Here is a 19265-nt window from a genome sequence, read left to right on the forward strand (position 1 = left end):
AAAATTCAGCATGTCTGCTACGACTCTCACCAACCTTTCAAGCTGCACCATTGAAAGCATCCTTTCTGGATGTATGACAGCTTGGTATGGCTCCTGATCTGACCAAGACCACAAGAAACTAGAAGGGATTGTGACTGAAGCCCAGTCCATCATGTAAACCAGCCTATCCATCGACTTGGTCTACACTTCGCACTGCCTCAGAAAAGCAGCCAGCATAATCAAGAACCCCATGCAATCCAGACATATTTTCCTCCACCTTCTCCTGTCGGGAAAAAGATACAAATGTCTGAGGTCACGTGCCAACCAGCTCAAGAACACCTTCTTCCCTGCTGCCATTAGACTTTTAAATGGACCTACCTCATATTAAGTTGATCTTTCTCTACACCCTAGCTATGATTATAATACTACATTCTGCACCCTCTCCTTTCCTTCTCTATAAACAGTATGCTTTGTCCGCATAGTGCGCAAGAAACAATACTTATTGTATACCAATACATGTGACAATAATAAATCAAAATGTACAAACTCCACGAGACAGACAATCACCTGAGGCTAGAATTGAACTCTGGTCTCAGATGCTGTGAGGCAGCAGTGCTAACCACTGTGCCACCATGCCACCCATTCAGTTCAACAGTTTCAGATCACAACCTTTGCCCCCATTTTATTTAATGCCTTTTGGTTGGCAGCCATTGGCGATGACTGTGCTTTCCCATTTACAGCCCCTTGAGATACATCTTTTATCTCTTTGTTGTTCCATTACCTCCCCATTTTGCTTTGTACCATTTTCTTTTTTTGTCATTTAATCTCTCCGCTCTTCAACCTATCCCTGACCTTTAATTATATCCTTCCCTATCCCTGCCTTGATGTTTGCTTCAAAACTGCCATATTTCTAACTACTTCCAATTCCAATGAAATGTCATCAACCCAAAACATTAACTCAGTTTCTTTTTTCAGAGATGCTACCTGGCCTGCAGAATATTTCCAGCAATTTCTGTTTTTGTTTCTAGACTATATTTTCTTCCCAACTGACAGCAGTAGCACAAATGAGGAGAAAATAATAAACACTTCAAAATATTTAATTAGCTACCTTTCTTCCAATAACAGCATATTTAAATGTACTTCAACAATACTCAAAGGACAACTTGCAAAAATTGCAGGAAAACAAAATTTATTCTTCTAGTTGCTTGAAGTGATTCAATAAATTATATTGCAAACTTCATCTTAGGACTATATTGTGGGAAAAATTTGTTCCAGAGAAGCATTTATCTTGGAGTTGAGAGCTGTGCAATAAATTTTGTACACCTAATGCTACTGTTCATTAGCACAGTGTTCACTTGTGTTAGTTTTTCAACTAAAAATCTAGTACCCAATTCCCAGAGGGCTTAACCTACGTTGTGCTGCGTATGGATGGAAATTTATAGACAGACCTTCAAAAAAATCACTGGAAGTCAGATTTTGCAAGTTGATATGCCAAACAATATTTTGCATTCAAAAACCACACATATATACACACACAGGAAAACTGATTTATACAATTAAAGGAGAACTTTCTTTTTCCCTAATCCATTACCTCAGAAGCTAAAATTAGCCTAGCTCTAGAACAAAGAACAAAGAACAACCCAGCACAGGAAACACTAAAACACTGCAAGATCATTTTATAGCACACAAAAGAAATAAGGCTAATCGGATATGCAGAATAATAGATAGCAAAGATCTGAAAATCACAATTTGATTGTGGAATAAAATGGGACAGAGTATCAATTATTTTTAAAAAATTGGGCAAGACCTAAAGTTATAATCTTAATATCTAGTTTCCATTATTCTATAAAATAGGTACAAAATAGCTTTATACTTCATCAGTATAACTAAAGGGAATAATTTGAGGTGATATCCTAGGAGTGCTAACTTCACAAATCTTTGAACGTGACAGTGAAAATGATCAAGTGGATGGTTACATAAACAGCATCACTGAATACAAAAACAAATCATACTAAACTTTTACAAAGCACTGCTTAGGTTTCAGTTGGAATAATAGGTACATTTTTGGACAGCACATTGTATAAAGTGTCAAGGTTTTGGAGAGAGAGTACAGAAGAGATTTACCAGGATGATAAAGATTTGAGAAACTGAGATAGATAAGATTAAAGGAAAATGAGGGACTTTGGCAGTTGCCTCTACCTTGTTTCTTCCGGCAAATAAGTTTTTGAAATTATTTGACACATATGGTTGTTAGGATCACGAACACAACCTTAGAGGGTTGTGGAATCAAGTTTCATTTAAGTTTCAAAAGGTGATTAAACATGTATTTGAAGAGAACTAATTTGCAAGTTCATGGGTGAACAAGGGAGCTGGGACATGTGCTAAGAAACTTCTCTTCATGTTGCAAGATTCTATAGTTCTATACCAAATTGTAGGGAGCTTAATATCTGATGTGCCAAGTGCAAATAGTATTGGTTAATCTAATCCACATTGAACTCAGGATCTTCTTGGCTCATTACCACAGAATTAACTAATTAGCCATTTGGGGTGTCAGCATGAAAACTCTCAAAAATGAAAGGTATTTCCATGAAAAGTCAAATTTTCCTTTAAGGTGATATGGAAAATTAGGTCGTCCTTCTGAAGTGATACTTTGACTTACGATGGCATATGGATGATGGAACTAGTTGTCTAAAATAATAACTGAATACTATAAAGAAAATTGCTTTTGCTGTTGAGGCACAGACACAGTAAAAAGTCTGACAACACCAGGTTTTAGTCCAACCTATTTATTTGATAATATACTCGCAAGCTTTCGAGGGGTTACCCTCTTTGTCAGGTGAATGGGATTCACCTGACAAAGAGGGTAACCCCTCGAAAGCTTGCGAGTATATTATCAAATAAATAGGTTGGACTAAAACCTGGTGTTGTCAGACTTTTTACTGTGTTTACGCCAGTCCAACGCCGGCATACCCACATCAGGCACAGACACAACAGGGAACACTGAACATGCACAGAACCAATTCCCCTTATTGTATCATAACAAAAATATTTGAACATGCCCTCCCATAAGATAATGCTGATCAGCAGAGTTTAGTGAAAGTCACACAACATGGGAATTCATGCCAGATTACCCTGTACTACAACTTCCACATTGCGTTTCTCACTTGTGGAAGAGGTTGGGATGACAAAATTTGATCAACTGAAGGCAAATCAACTACTATACAGCTAGCAGCCAACTACAAAGCAGGTCACTTGTTTGGACAGTGATGGAAATGGCTACAGAAGGGAGGGCAAGAGATTAAATTCTTCAGAATAAAACAAAATCAAGGGAAACTTTTCTCAAGTAAAAATAAGTGCTGGAAAAACTCAGCAGGTCTAGCAGCATTTTGGAAAGAGAAACAGAATCAACATTGAGTCCAATATGGCTTCATCAAAATCCAGTTCTTAGGAGTTAAATTGGACTTGAAGCATTAACCGTTTCTCTCTCCCTAGAGATTCTGCCAAACCTGTTGTTTTTACAGCGCTTTCATTTTTAGTTCAGCTTTCACAGCATTTTGCTTTTATGTCATTACGAGTAGTCTTGCTTCAGTTTGTAATGTTGAAGCTTTCATTAAAAAAAAACTTACAAAACATACCGAAAATACTGTAGCAACTTGGCGCTTCTGGATGGCTTCGGTTTCTCCTTCCTATGTAGACGGGCTTGAAAAGATTCCAGATTATAAACTGGGCGGCTGACATTGTACTTTGGGAGACTTATTTCAGAAATCTCCATACTGGAAATGAAGTTTTTAATCAAATTGTGTAGAAGAAGTTGCAAGTGTTGTTTTCAGTGAATCAACTACAAGAAAGCAGACAATGGAATTAGATTGTGATTTGAAATTGAAACAGATTGTAGTGGCTACTTCTCCCACTTTCAAGGTACAGGTGCTATTCTTGCGCGAGATACCTCAATGAGGAAGCCCTGAACCACAATGGTGATTTATTAAATGAAAGTTAAACTTAAAAACTTGTATATAGTTTTATGTTTATTCATTGGTGTCACAAGTAGGCTTAGTTTAACACTGCGACAAAGTTACTGTAAAAATCCCTTGGTCACCACATGCCGGTACACATGCCGGAGAATTTAGCCTGGCAAATGCACCTAAACAGCACACCTTTCAGGCTGAGAGAGAAACCCATGCAGATACAGGGAGAACGTGCAGACTCTGCACAGACAGTTTCCCCAAGTCAGGATTCGAACCTGGGTCCCTGGTACTATGAGGCAGCAGTGCTAACTACTGCGCCCTCAGTACAGTATCAATCTGTTCCCACCAACTCCCAAGCTCGTACTGAAGGTTCCCTCCTACCAAGGCCCATGGCCTAACACACGATAGGCAGCGGTTCGCACGCTTCTTCCTGTTAAGCCCTGGGAATCACGTGACTCAAACACCCACCCCCTTAAAGGGGCCACTCTACCACAGGTGTTGATTAGCTTGGCTGCGTAACTTACATGCATCAAGGTGATTTAAATTGCTAACTGCAGATGGCTCCACCAGTTTACACTCAAGGGTTTGAAGGGAGAAAAAGCACTTAAACTTCAGACTAACTATGATTTAAAATAGATTGACCCCTACTCCTCAGGATACCCCAGTGGTATTCTGCCATTCTCCTGACCCAATGCTTCCAATGCCCAAAGCGCCCAAAACTCTCTGAAGTGCTAGGCCCACCACCCATCCTATCCCTGCACATTTATCATGCTAATCCACCTAAACTACACATCTTCAGATATTAAAGGGGTAATTTAACATGACCAACACACCCAACTTTGGCTGAGCTAAACTTTGGATCACGTATCTACATCTTTACCAGTGACTATTGGGGTACCGCAGGGACTGGTGCTGCGATCCCAGCTATTCACAATATATATTGGTGATTTAGTTGAGGGAACTAAATGTGACATCCCCAAATTTGCAGATGGCATAAAGCTGGAGGTGCAGGGATGAGCTGTGGAAAGGATACAGAGGTACTTTAGTGTGCTTTGGACAAGCTGAATGAGTTGGCAAATGCATGGCAGATGTACAATGTAAATAATTGTGAGGTTATCGACTTGGATAGCAAAATCAGGAAGGCAAATTATCTGAATGGTTATAGATTGAGAGGGGGCAATGTACAATGAGACCTGGGTGTCCTTGTATACCAGCTGCTGAAGCATACAGGTGCAAAGACAGTAAAAACAGCAAATGGTATGTTACCCTTTATAGTGAGAGGATTCCAATACAGGAGCAAGGATATCTTGCTGCAATTATGCAGGGCTTTGGCGAGACCACACCTGGAAGTGCAAAGGTTTACCAGACTGATTCCTGGGATGGCATACGAGGACAGATTGAGTCAGGTAAGACTATATTCACTGGAGTTCAGAACAGGGGCTATTTCATAGAAACCTATTTAATACCAATAGGATTAGATGGGGTAGATACAGGAAGAATGTTCTGATGGTGGGAGCATCCAAAGCCAGAGGTCACAGTCTGAGGATACAGGGTTGAACATTTATGACTGATGAGGATAAATTTCTTCACCCAGAGAGTGGCAAGTCTGTGGAATTCACTACCACATAGTTGAGGCCAAAACATTGTATGTTTTCAAGGAGTTAGATACAATTCTCAGGGTAAAAGAGATCAAAGGATATGGGGTATGGGTGGGGCAGGGGGAAGAGAGGCAGGAACAGGCTTGAGGGAAGTTCATTACATGGCATTTAAACAGACTGAAGGGGATAAGCAAGAGGCCAGAGTCAGAGGAATACAGCTCCATTTGGGAGGCCAGGTTTGTTCAGTGCTAGCGAAGGAGAAATTAAGGCACAAAATCAGAGGGATATTTAAAAACAAGGATAAGAACTTTAAATTTGAAACTGTTGGCAGGACCAAGTAACCAGACAGGAAAAGGAAACTGGGGAAAGGAGTGATTAAAAGCTAGGCAAGAGATTGGCTTTGAGGAGGACTCTTTTTAGAGTCAAAGGAAGTAAATGTTGAATTTTAGGGAGAGCTTCAGAGTGTCTCAAAATTATACACAGCAAAGTTCCATAAACAACAGTGAGAGAATAATATGTTTTATTAGCTTTGGTTGGGGAATAAATGATTGCTTGGACAATGATGAGTCAAAGGGAAGAGGAATGTAAAGCAGATTAGAGTTAGAGGAAAATTAACGCTTTCGTGTAGGAAGTGGCGCACAAAGAAAATTGTTTGAGTGATAGAGAGATGTAGGAAAAAAATTAATCGCAATGACAAGAATATTAAATGAAAGTTATTGAGACACCAGGAGAAAGTACTAGATGAGTGGGACAAATTGGAGTTTATTCAGTTTTGCATAATGTGAAATTTATAGAGGATGAAAGGTTGACCAGGAAAACACTGACAGTGGAGTCTGGAAGTGACAAAGGTGAAGGTTTCAGGATAAATAGGCAACATTACTGATGCAAGAATGCATGGCTTTATGTTTGAACACAAAACGGGGGTTTGGGCAAGTTTGGTTCAGGGTTAAATAGAACACTGCTACGCAGTGGTTTGCATATCAGACACTGTGGTTTGGCAGGAGGCTGAATATTCAGCAATACGATCAAAACAAAGTACTAAGCCTGTATGAACATGCACGTGTGCTTATTGATCTTGACAGAATTCTTGCTCAGCCAAAGCAACAAGTTTCACATTAAGTCAAAAAAAAACAAGGACCTCAAAAGCAAAAATGTTAAAAACTTCTAGGATAGAGGACTGAAAGCAAATTTGATTAGACTGCTGATCATTAACACTGGTTATCATCCAGCAACTGTTTAACAACTGTTAATAACAAATTCCATTAGTGTCAACTTAAATGAAGGCTTATTAAACATTTTCTCCATTAGAAAGAAAATAATAAATTCTGTCAACATAAATTAGCAAGAAGTTACTTCAGCAAAACTTTTTAATAGAAACCCTTCACTAATTAGTTCTGTCTGTTTGGGCTCAAATTGAACTCATACCAAAATATTAAAATACCTGCAAAGTTCAAGGCTGTACAGAGTGTGATGATAGTAGTACAAATATATATCTAGTTTATGTTTAAGGGGAATGTTTAATAATTCAGCTTTATTCCACAGGTTGTCCGTATGTCTGGTGGGAATGCAGCTCAGATGCTGGGAGAGCAGGATAATTATTCATTTTAATCTTGCAAGTAGTTAAGTAGAGTTAATGGACTTTTCTTCACTTACATTCCCTTGGTATTTCTGATTAAAGTGATTAGCAGGGTCACACGGTAACACGGTTCCTATGCAGTCCTGGGCCTATAGCAGAGAAAAGAGGCTTTTGCAGTTCTAACTGGGAATTGTTTGAAAGCAGAGATTTCTGCAAGCTGCTCCGAAACTCATTTTTTTATCTGAAAGCTGCAAGACAGTCTATTCTCATTATATAGTAAATATATTTAGGGTTGCTAACTATATTTAAAGTGACATTCAAGTCTATAAGACTTAAAGGCTGCACAGTGGCTAATACTGCTGCCTCACAGTGTCAAGGACCCAGGTTCAATTCTGGTCTCGGGTCAATTTCTGTCTGAAGTTTGCACATTCTCCCAGTGTCTGTGTGGGTTTCCTCTGGGTGCTTTGACTTCCTCCCACACTCCTGAAAAGAGAAAATTCTACCTAGAAAGTTATGCACACTGCATAAAGTTTAAAACTTGTATATATTCACATTTAGCAATGGATTTGGGCTAAATTAGTTCAGGAAATTCTCCCTGCCCTTGGCTGGGGTACAGTTCTACAGTCTACATCATATTCTGGTACTTTTATAAATTATTTTGACAAGCCATAACAAGGTGAATGTGAGTATAGATCATGTATAGGTCACTGGTGACCACAGTTTTATCCTCAGCCCTTTCAGGAAAAGTGATCTGGAGCAGAAACACGAAGTGATTTTCTTTTCCTTCCCTGGGTGTCTTTGGACACAGATGTGGCTGTTGTCCCCCAATACTATATGACTAAAATCAATAGATGCAAGAATCATCTTGAACTCTTTTGGTCATTTATTTTAAATGAAGTGGCTTATAAAGAAGAAAACAACTCAACAATGGAAAAAGATTTCAATATGCACTTGGGTCTTACAACGGTCAGCAAAAATTTTAATTCCATCTTAGGCACAGAAAATTAATCCTTACAAAGTAACACATTGTGGATTCAGTAAAGGCAAAGTTACTGGGGCAGAAATAAAATGCTACAACAAACCAGATAAAAAAAAAGGGAAAAAAAAACTATACCAGAAACATTGCAGTCCACAACACTGGCATATAACCCCATAAATCCTTTGCTCCTTCCAATATCAGCTAGTCCTTCTTGGCTCCTTTCAGGCACCAAACCCTTGCCCTGCTCTCAGCCGTAAGATTTCTTCCGTCACCTCCCTCCCTTTACTTGTTATTTTAGATTCCTGGAATCTTTTATTTTCCCCTGTTGAAATAACTCCCAAAAACCCAATTGCTTGGATATTTGGTTTCTCAAATAATGTTGAGGTATTAGTATCCAACTTCTGATCTGTTAAAAGTCATTGCAAAGTAATGAAAGTCTGTTCTCTTGCTCAAATAGAACCAGACAATTGGAAAAGACTCAATGGTTCACAAATTTAACCATCAATATAACATTGTTTTTCCACTTTCCACATATTTATTTGATAAAAACTAACCTCTTACCTAACCCCTTGTAGATAGATGTATATAGTGACTGATCAATGTCACTCTGATTAAAAATTAGTAATTGCTCTGTGCATATTTGTTTCTATTTTTGCAGAATCACAGAATGGTCATTTGGCCAGTCATGCCTGCACTAGTATTTCTGAAGGAGTAATTTAGCTCCCTGTAGCTACGCACATTCTTCTTTTTCAGGATATCAAATTTGTTAACCATTAATAAGTACATATGTTGAAACATTAATATATAATCTTTTTCAGAACTTGCGCAAATAATAAATATGAATCATAAAGGTCTCATGAGCAGTGACTCCTAGAAGAATCATTGCTTGCTCAATACGTTTCCGCTAGTGAAATGGTAGCCTAACCACTGAACAGTTCCTTGGGATCAAGATGACTCACTTTCACTCAGTTTTGATGAGCTTCAACATGGCTGATAAATGCAACACATGATCTGCAGACTACCAAATGCAGGGCAGCTGGTGCTTCAGGGGCTAGGCAGTATGATTGTTTGTGTGCTCACTCTTATGCATGTTCCTCACTCAAGTCTTTCCACACATTAGACGCCTTCCTTAGTTAACCGCCTCCATTTTGGTCGGTCACAAGTCAACGAGACTCATGAGTTGGCAAGAATGTTTGCTTACAAGGGCTGCTTTGAACATAAGAACATAAGAAATAGGAGCAGGAGTAGGCCATCCAGCCCTTTGAGCCTGCCCCGCCATTCAATAAGATCATGGCTGATCTGAAGTGGATCAGTTTCACTTTCCCGCCCTCTCCCCATAACCCTTAATCCCCTCTCTTATCAAAAACCCATCAACCCGCGTCTTAAAAATATTTAGCGAGGCAGCCTCCACCACTTCAACGGGCAGAGAATTCCAGAGATTCACCACCCTTTGAGTGAAGAAGTTCCTCCTCAACTCCGTTCTAAACCGCCCCCCTTTTATCTTGAGGCTGTGCCCCCTAGTCCTACTGTCTTTTTTGAGCGGGAAGAGTCTCTCCACCTCTATCCTATCCATCCCATTCATCATCTTATACGTCTCAATGAGATCTCCCCTCATTCTTCTAAACTCTAACGAGTACAAGCCCAGTTTATTCAGCCTCTCCTCATAGCTCAACCCCCTCAACTCCGGTATCAGCCTAGTAAACCTCCTCTGCACTCCCTCCAAGGCCAAAATATCTCTGCGCAGGTGCGGCACCCAAAACTGCACACAGTACTCCAGCTGCGGCCTCACCAATGCCCTATACAGCTGCAGCAAGACCTCCCTACTTTTATATTCAATCCCCCTCGCTATGAAGGCCAGCATCCCATTCGCCTTCCTGACCACCTGCTGCACCTGCAAGCTGGGTTTTTGCGACTCATGCACAAGGACCCCTGATACATTTCCACTGTCCTCCTGGGAGTCTGCTGCTGCAAACAAGTCCCAAGTAGAACAGCTGTTAGGAGAGGAGTCTGGTGTCAGGCATGACAGGTTCTGGCCAACAGACCAGATTTTAAATGACTAGCCCTCGATGCTGTGCACATTGACTTGAGAGGGGACACTGCAGTTGGGCTGTCTTTCTTGCCATTGAATTTGGAGGAACTTGCACAGGAAAGCACGATGGGAAGTGTTGTTGAGTAGTACTTGCTCAGCAAGAACCTGTTCACTGACACAAGCTTGGCTTCTGTCAGGGCCACTCAGCGCCTGACATCATTGATCCAAGCATGAAGAGGTGAGGTGACAGTGAGTGCCCTTGACATCAAGGCAGTATTTGACCAAGTGTCACATGTAGATGCCCAAGCAAAATTGAAGGATGATGGTTGTGGTTGTTGGAGGTCAATTACTGCAGGAATTAGTGTCCTAAGCCCAATCACCTTCAGCTGTGTCAGCAATGACCTTCCCTCCATCACAAGGTCAGAAGTAGGGATGTGCACTCATCCATGAACAATGTTCAGGACCATTCACAACTCCTCAGATACTGGCGCAGTTTCTATCCACATGTAGCAGGATCTGAACATTATTCAGGCTTATGTTGATAAGTGGCAAATAACACTTGCACCACACAGGTGCTGGGCAGTAGCCATCCCAAACAAGAGATAATTTAACTATCACCTCATGACATTCAGTCCCCGACTATTAACATCATGGAAGGATACCATTTACTAGAAATTGAACTGGCCCCACCATTTAAATATTGTAGCTACAAGAGCAGATCAGAAGCTGGGAATTATGTAGAGGGGGAGTCATTTGTAGATCATAGATCATAGAATCTTACAATGCAGAAAGAGGCCCTTCGGCCCATTGAGTCTGCACCGAACACAATCCTACCCAGGCCCTACCCCCACACATTATACCCACTAATCCCTCTAACCTACGCATCCCAGGACACTAAGGGGCAATTTCTTAGCATGGCCAATCAACCTAACTCGCACATCTTTGGACTGTGGGAGGAAACTGGAGTACCCCGAGGAAACCCACGCAGACATGAGGAGAATGTGCAAACTCCACACAGACAGTGACCTGAGCCGGGAATTGAACCCAGGTTCCTGGAGCTGTGAAGCAGCAGTGCTAACCACTGTGCTACCGTGCCATGTTATGGTTCAGGTTCGAAACCCCAAAGTGTTTGATGAAATCCGTCTGAGTCATAAGTTTTGCATCTTGAGTTTGGCTAAGATGAGCACGAGATGTTTCACCAGGTATAATTCAAGTTACCCACTAGGGAGCTTTTATCAAAGTTTAAGAATTCAGTTAACATGTGAAGTAAGAAAATTAGCAAGAACTTTTATCAATTACAAACAAGAAACAAAACAACAACCATAAAGGTGCAACTCTGAATGAACATCTCTAATCTTCCAATTAAAACCAAAATCCAGTAAACAAACCCCTTTAAAACACATTTATCACTACACAAACTAAAGCCCACTTAATACTGAAATCCAGTTCCCTGGGTTGAATGCCGTTTTCAAATGATCTTGAACTCGGGGCCACTTGTAGTCTTCAAAACACCAAAACATAGATTCTTTACTGCAGGTTGCCAAACAAGATGCATTTTCAGCTAACTGGTAAAACTTTTGAAATAAAAACAGCAAGGGACTTCTTTCATCTATGCTTCTAACACTACAGACAAAACGAAACCAAAAACTCTTGTCACCTGACTGGCACAGTTTTTTTTGCTCCTCTCACCAATGTCATCATGATTAAAAAAACTTTCTTAAAAGGACACTAAGATCACACTTGCCTCCCCAAATCCTGCCCACCATTTACCAGGCACAAATCAGAAATGTGATCAAATACTCTCCACTCTCCTGGATGAATGCAGGTCCAAAACTTAAGAAGCTCAACACCATTCAGGACAAAGTAACCCACTTGATTGGCACCCCATCCACCACCTTCAACATTCACTCCCCCCACCACTGATGCATAATGGCAGCAGTACAAAGAACAAAGAACAAAGAACAACCCAGCACGGGAAACAGGCCCTTCGGCCCAACGAGCCCGCGCCGCCGCATCGCCCTACACCTATCCTACCCTGCATGTCTACGAATGGGACCCTACTCAGTCAGATTCAGGGAAGAAATAGTGTCAATTTGGTGGAAACCAATTAGCCTAAGAGCACATCTTTGGGGTGTGGGAGGAAACCGGAGCGCCCGGAGGAAACCCACGCAGCCACAGGGAGAATGCGCAAACTCCCACAGACACAGGCCCAAATCCATGTATCTGCACAGCTAGCAGTGCTAGTCACTGAGCTGTTGTGGAGCCCGTCTATCGGTCCAGGATCAAGCACACACACCGACATGAAGTACTAGGCCACTCCTGGACTTCCAAGAGCAGCCCACGCACAACCCGCCGTGTGCATGCCCCTCGCTTGACACGAGGTGGACCTCCACCTGTGGAATAAAGACAAAACATATTAGTTATACAGCCTGCCCTTCCGGTGTCTCCCGAGGTTTACCCTATTTAATAGCCCCTACCATATCCCTCCATTCCCGTTTCACTCATATGCCTATCTAACTGCATCTTAAACGAGTCCAACGTGCCTGCCTCCACCACCCTACTCGGTAGCGCATTCCAGACCCCCACAACTCTCTGTGTAAAGAACCTTCCTCTTACCTCCAAATTATACCTCCCCCCCCTCACCCTTAATTGATGACCTCTTGTGTTCGTACCCAGTCTAGGGAGCAGTCTCTCACTATTAACTCTATCTATTCCCTTCAGTATCTTATATACCTCTATCATGTCCCCTCTCAATCTCCTTCTTTCCAAGGAGAATAGCCCCAGTCTCTTCAGTCTCTCCTCGTAACCCAGTCCCCCCATGCCAGGCAACATCCTGGTAAACCTCCTCTGCACCCTTTCCAGAGACTCCACGTCCTTCCGGTAATAAGGTGACCAGAACTGGACGCAGTACTCCAAATGCGGTCTAACCAACGTTCTGTATAACTGAAGCATTAGACGGCAGCTTTTATACTCTAAGCCCCTTCCTATAAAGGCTAACATCCCATAAGCCTTCCTAACAACGTTCTCCACTTGTGACACAACCTTCATGGATTTGCGGACCTGCACTCCCAGGTCTCTCTGTACATCTATACTCCTAATCGGCCTACCTTTTATCACATAACTCCTCTCTGCATTATTCCTTCCAAAATGCATCACCAACTCGTCAAGATTCCTTTGCCAGCAACTTCCAAACCTCCGACCTCTAATCACTGGATGGTTGCATGCTCTCTCTGATGCCTTGACTTCATCCCTGACTTCCCAATTTACGTCTGTGTTGGATACCTTCCCAATGAACCTGCAACCATTTCTGGCTGGTCACATGCCAAGGACTCCCATGGAGTTGGCAAGGATGTTTGATCTCTCCAGGGATATTCTGAGGACATCAGAATAGAACAGTTGCTAGATGAGTCTGGCGTCAGGCATGTGAATGACACATTTAGCCCAGTGTGGCTGGTTTTGAGTGATCACAACTTGATGCTGGACATGTTGGTTTAGCAGAGGACACTGCTGTGGGACTGTTTATTCTGCCACCAAATTTGTAGGATCTTGTAAAGATACAACTGGTGACACTTTTCCAGTGTTTTGAGGTGTCCACTGCTATTAAGCAAGCAGGGAACGATGAGCTTTGCAGGGAATGGCGAGCAGTCCATCAACACTAATCGCCATCCATATAAATGCACCTTGCAGCAGGTAATCAAAGCAGCAATCTGAGCTAGTGTTTCCTACAAGCAGATCCCTTCCACCTGATCCTCGTAGCTGAGGGGTGCCAGGCTCCCACAATTTACTCTAATCACCACCCATCCTGAAGGTCATGTATTTTTCTGGAGTTACTACTCAGATTGGGGAAGTTTACACTTCCCACAGAATGACGTAATCTATTTTTGTGAGGGACCATTGCAAGTGTGGAAGAGATATTCAACATTGGCGATCTGCTGATGAAATTAAATCATACTAAATACAGTATTAAACAGAGTATGGAAAAGGCCAAGGTGCAGCTTTGACTCGCAGGAGAGGGAAACAACGAACAGGAAAGTGAGAGTGGAAGATTTTGTAAAAAGTGGGATCAGGTATTTACGGAATGTCTCGAGTTGGACATTCAGCAGCAAAAGGAAGAGTCAGGGAGCAGGAAAGGTCATCCCAAAATGGTATTGAGATAGAGGATTAGCCATAATCTTGTTGAATGGCAGAGCAGGCTCAAAGGGCTAAATGGTCTACTCCTGCTCCAAGTTTCTAGACAAGTTTTTAGTCAGACAGGTAAATGTCAAATAAAGTCTAACATGGCAAGATGAGAAAGAAAGTATATTGAGAAACAAGGGATTGCTTGGTGAGAGGTGTGTAAGGAGGTTGAAATGATGGGACTCAAAAAAAACAAGATGGAAAGCAGATTTGGCATAGATCATAAAAATTATGAATTGCTTTAATAAGTTTACTTCACAGTTGAGCCAAATAACATGATGCTAATAGGGAAGGGCCACTGTAGAAAGTACAACCTGGAAGTGCATTGTAAATGCAAAACTTTCAATATTAGATATAAAATCAATGACTGGCAGTTAGAGCTTGGGTGATAATAGTACACCTTATGCTGTCTTGGTCAACAAAGTTGCTTTTCAACCATTCTGTAGGTGCGGTAAAATAACTGATATTACAACAAGGGTCTTTCCAGGATAATACAAGGAAGCAAGTTAACAGTTGATGAAATAAATGCAAATACAAGAACAAATTAAATTGAGAAAGCAAACAAGTGTGCTTTATACATTTGCAACAAAGTGACTTCACACGCTATTACAATGAATACCTTTTGAAATATCAGCCAAGGATCCATAAATTATTAACCAAAACTAGAAAGAAAGCTCTATATGCAATTCTTAGTGTGGAGAAAACAGCAGCATAGTGCTAATGTCACTGGACAAGTAATAGAGATGATGTGGAGATGCCGGTGTAGGACTGGGGTAAGCAAAGTAAGAAGTCTCACAACAAGTAATGGAGGCCAGCGAAAGAAGCGGTGCAGATCATCCTCTTTAGCTGAGAAGTGTGGGTGGTGGAACCTGCATAGCAGGGCTCTTTCCTCATCAAGCATCACCCCTTTCCCTTGGTCTGTCCCGAGTGTGCTCCTTCTTCCATCTCCAGTCGCTCCCATCCCACCACCTCTCCACAGCTCTCTTGCTGCGAGATCCTGTGGCACTTATGTGACCCTGGATTCTTTGAGTTGAACTACAAGCAGTCCCCAGATTCTAACTCCTAGCCGTTGCTACCACAGTGCTCCAGAGACTGCAATGTCAGTGTAAGGTTATCTGAGTCAGTGTAGACTCAGGGCCCCCTTCTGCACCGTAGAGATTCTTTGGTCAAAACCACGGTGAAGGAATATCTTTAGAAATAGTTTAAATGTCTCGAAGTGGAGGGAATCTCTATAAATTGTACCTAAAACACCAAATAACAAGAGTACAAAATAGTTAAGTTTAGAAAAGAGCTCTTAGTTGTAATCCAGTTTCAAATACAAGGCCAATCAGATAAAAATTATGTCTTGTTAAACGCTTTCATCTCAAAAGTTCATTTGTTGGCAAGCGTAAACATTATAATCAGCACTTAGTTACCTATTTGGATCCAGATCATATTATTTGGTCTGTAATCCATCTGCCAGTGGCACTGAGGCACCTCTTGGATAACACAAAACCAGCTCTGCTGAAAGGTTTCATCAACTCTCTACTTTCTCTCTCCACAGATGCAGTCTGACCATTTAAGCAGTTTCAGCACTTTATGATCGGAATTCAAATTTCCAGAATCTGCTTCATTCTGATTTTTGTTCCCTGGGTTTAGGGGATTTCCACAGTAACTTCATTGCAGTGTTAATGTAAACCTACTTGTGACACTAATAAACAAACTTAAACTTGGAATGTAAATCTCCTTAAGCATTCCAGTTCCTACTGACATCAGGTTACTACTGCCAGTTCAGTCACTCTTTAGTTTCACACATTTTCTATGTCCCATTCATTGATAACACTATCTTCTAATCCATTATCTGCTCTTTGCCACTTTCAGCTATTTAAAAAGATAGGTCTTCTTGCCTTGTTATTTACTTTGTTTATGTATTCTAGTGGTTGTTTTCTCTAGGTTGTCTCGTTAGACATCTTTTCTGATAGTACTCATTTAAGAAACCAGCAGGGAAGAGACACTCTTGTACAAATGATAAAGCACAGTGCTAAAGTATTTGCTCTCATCTTCCTTTGCTCTACCAATTTGTAACTAAACAATTAGCAAACAAAAATAGCTGATCAACCTATAATGTTAACTTCTATTCCTCTTTCCACAGACCTGGATATTTCTAAAGTCTTCTGTATGCATTTCGGTTTTTCAGCATCTGTGGTATTTGGCTTTAATTACACATCACCAATTTGGGATCCAATACAATAGACCCTATTTTGCATTCCACACCCTACCAGTTAATGCTTTATCCTACACCACATTCTCTCTCCTAGACAGCTCACATCACGTTTTGACGACCAAATGCTTTTGAGCTACATGACTGCCTTCCAATGTTTGGTATCATGTTTCAAGTGGTTTGTATGGCACAGTAAGTGCCCAATTCCACTTGATTTCCCTTGCTTTGACTACACATATCAAAAATCAGTAAATGATTCCATTTTGTTAATCACAAACTGTCAGGTTGTTCAAATGCAGCTACATCACACTGCAAGCTGTTAACAGTATAGTACTTAGCAACGAACTTCAAGATCTAACAACAAAATTAAGTTATTTTCAATTCTATCTCCAATCTGTTATTACAATACTTTATTTCCTGTTGCTGGTAAAGTGGTAATTGTGATCGTCCAGTAATTAAAATTTTGTTTCAGCTTCAGTGGGGATTTAGCCTTCCCTCCAGTGATTTTGCCACGTTATTGGGTTTCCTCAAACATAATCCTACTTTCCCTTTTCTGCTTCCCAATACCAGCCCTGCAAAAGTAGAGACCCCTCTTCTGTTGCTACCCACCTGCCCTTGAAACGGCTTTCTACTCTGAGGATTCAAAAGTTATCAAACTTTCCAGCCCTTATCTAAACTAGGCGGCAAACTCATTAGAAAAATCACAAAAATATGTACCCTAACAAAAATTAGTAGTATTTAAATATACAGGATGTTATTTCCAAACAACAAACCGCAGAACAGAACTGAAACTGCCAGTGTTAAATTCTTAACTTAATATTGATAATCGCACTTAGGAGAGACGGAGTCATTTACAAGGCTTTTAAAATGCTAAATGTGATGGGTCTCTTATCCACCGGTTTCCTTTATCCAAGGAGAGATTATTATCTCCCTCACGGCTGTCTAAACTGTTAGCTTTGCTGCATCGCGACCTCCATCCCTAATCCTTTACAGTAGATGAGAGCGGTAGCAATTAGGAAGTGAACCTGCAGACGACAATCTGAGGGAGATGTCAAAGCAGCGGCTGTGACTGCGGAGGGGATATGATTCAGCAGCGCCTCCATTACTGTCCCCCTCCTCATGACCCCTCTGGACGGACTCACCTTCCACTCTCTCTCTCCCTCCAATACCCGAGTGAATGTTCACCAAATACCGGCAAAGATCTGGAATCAATCAGACAGACAAATACTGCGCCTCCTCTATCATCGCAGCCATCAATCCGCCATCGCCGCGGCTTACCTCTTCTTACAGTCCCCTGACGCGCGCGGTCTTGCCCCGCCCCTGCCCTTCCCTGCCCCGCCCTCCCGGCCCCCGCCCATGCCCCGCCCTCCCGGCCCCGCCCCCCGGGGCCGCCATCTTGGTGAAGGAGTTGCCACTTCGCGTCGAGCCCTGCGCCTGCGCAACTCCTTCCGCCCCTTCATTCTGGGATGGGCCTACCTGTGAAGGTGCTGGGGTGTATGATAGACTCCGATAATCACATTATGATTTGATGTTTTAAGTTTCCTTTTGTACTTCTGTTTGGCCTGCTCCCCCTCCTTTTGGGGAGCTGCCCCTTTTACCTTGTTCATGTGCTAATTTGAGTTAGTTTATTTTGTTTTCCCTAAAAGAGGCACATTTGAAGGGGGGGGAAACGACAAGATCAAATTCTTATAGGAGGGTAAATTCAGAATGTTCCTAATAGTGGGGGAGTTCAGAACTAGGAGAGGGGAGGGTCATAGTTTGAGGATAAGGGGTAAACTTTTCAGAACTGAGGTGAGTAAAAATTTCTTCACCCAGAGAGTGGTGAATGTGTCGAATTCACTACTGCAGAGAGTAGTTTCCCTCTATGGAGGGATTCTCGGTTCCATTGGGGTGAGGGATGATCCCTGCAGTAATTCCATACAACCGTAAGTTTCACAGACTCCCAAACTTGCCCCTTCTGTGGCCTTGTGGAGTTTGTGGACCATGTCTATGTTTTGTGTCTTAGGTTTCTCTCCCTTTTTGCTTTTCTGCTTTGGTTTAAGGTTGTATCTGTGAAAACAAACCTTATCAGGTGCATGAAAGTGAGAAGGAAAACAGATAAGAATGAAGGTGAACAGATTAATCGAGACAAAAAGAAATCCATCTGAGAGAAACGCAAAACTGTTCTGACAGGAAACTACCAGAATACATAATTAACCAAACAGTTTGGGAATTTTCAACTGATCAGAGACCCAACATGCATTTGTAAAGGCCAGGTCATATCTGAAGAATATTACTGAAGTTTATTTTCATGGAATCCCTACTGTGCAGAAGGAGGCTATTCAGCCCATCAAACTGACACCATCTCTCCAACAGAGCATCCCATCCAGGCCCTATCCTGTAACCCATTTTAAAAAATGAAATGATTGTCTGTAGATGTGGGGGTTGATTCTTCCAAAAAAAATTTAAAGAGTCAAATTTGCATAAAAACTGGAGTAAATCCCACTGGTTTTTTCAGCGGGTGTTTCAAAATGGATCTCCCACACTTGTGCACTGCAGAGCACACTAGCATGAATCATGCTGAAAAGTGGTGGGCAGGGTCTATTCCCCGGTTGGGGAGAGGCTCATGGGCCCAGAGACTTCAGCCCCGGGCCCACTAATCAAATGTAAAATATATTAAAATCAGTATTTGAATAAATTATACAGCTCTGTGTTGATTTCCGGGGCGGAGTTGAAATCCAGCAGCTGGAGACTCGCAGAGGCCATGGCACCCAGCGGGGAGCC

At 41.7% G+C, this 19265-nt stretch overlaps 1 protein-coding gene across 2 annotated transcripts in view; it reads right to left on the reverse strand.

The window, feature by feature from the left end:
• slc26a5 (solute carrier family 26 member 5) overlaps window positions 1–17757 on the reverse strand; it is a 61687-nt gene extending 43930 nt beyond the window's left edge. The window contains exons 1-2 of one of the 2 annotated variants that reach the window (XM_080207464.1): window positions 17645–17757; window positions 3615–3817 (exon numbers count right to left, since the gene is read on the reverse strand). In XM_080207464.1, coding sequence (XP_080063590.1) covers window positions 3615–3751 — 137 coding nt within the window. In that variant the 5' untranslated portion in view covers window positions 3752–3817; window positions 17645–17757. The remainder of the gene's footprint in view (window positions 1–3614; window positions 3818–17644) is intronic. The other variant, XM_080207465.1, reaches the window with a different exon arrangement.
• Window positions 17758–19265: the final 1508 nt, after the last annotated feature.

Source organism: Carcharhinus amblyrhynchos, chromosome 19 (assembly GCF_965287045.1).
Source record: "Carcharhinus amblyrhynchos chromosome 19, sCarAmb.v2.hapA, whole genome shotgun sequence".
NCBI classification, from domain to species: domain Eukaryota; kingdom Metazoa; phylum Chordata; class Chondrichthyes; order Carcharhiniformes; family Carcharhinidae; genus Carcharhinus; species Carcharhinus amblyrhynchos.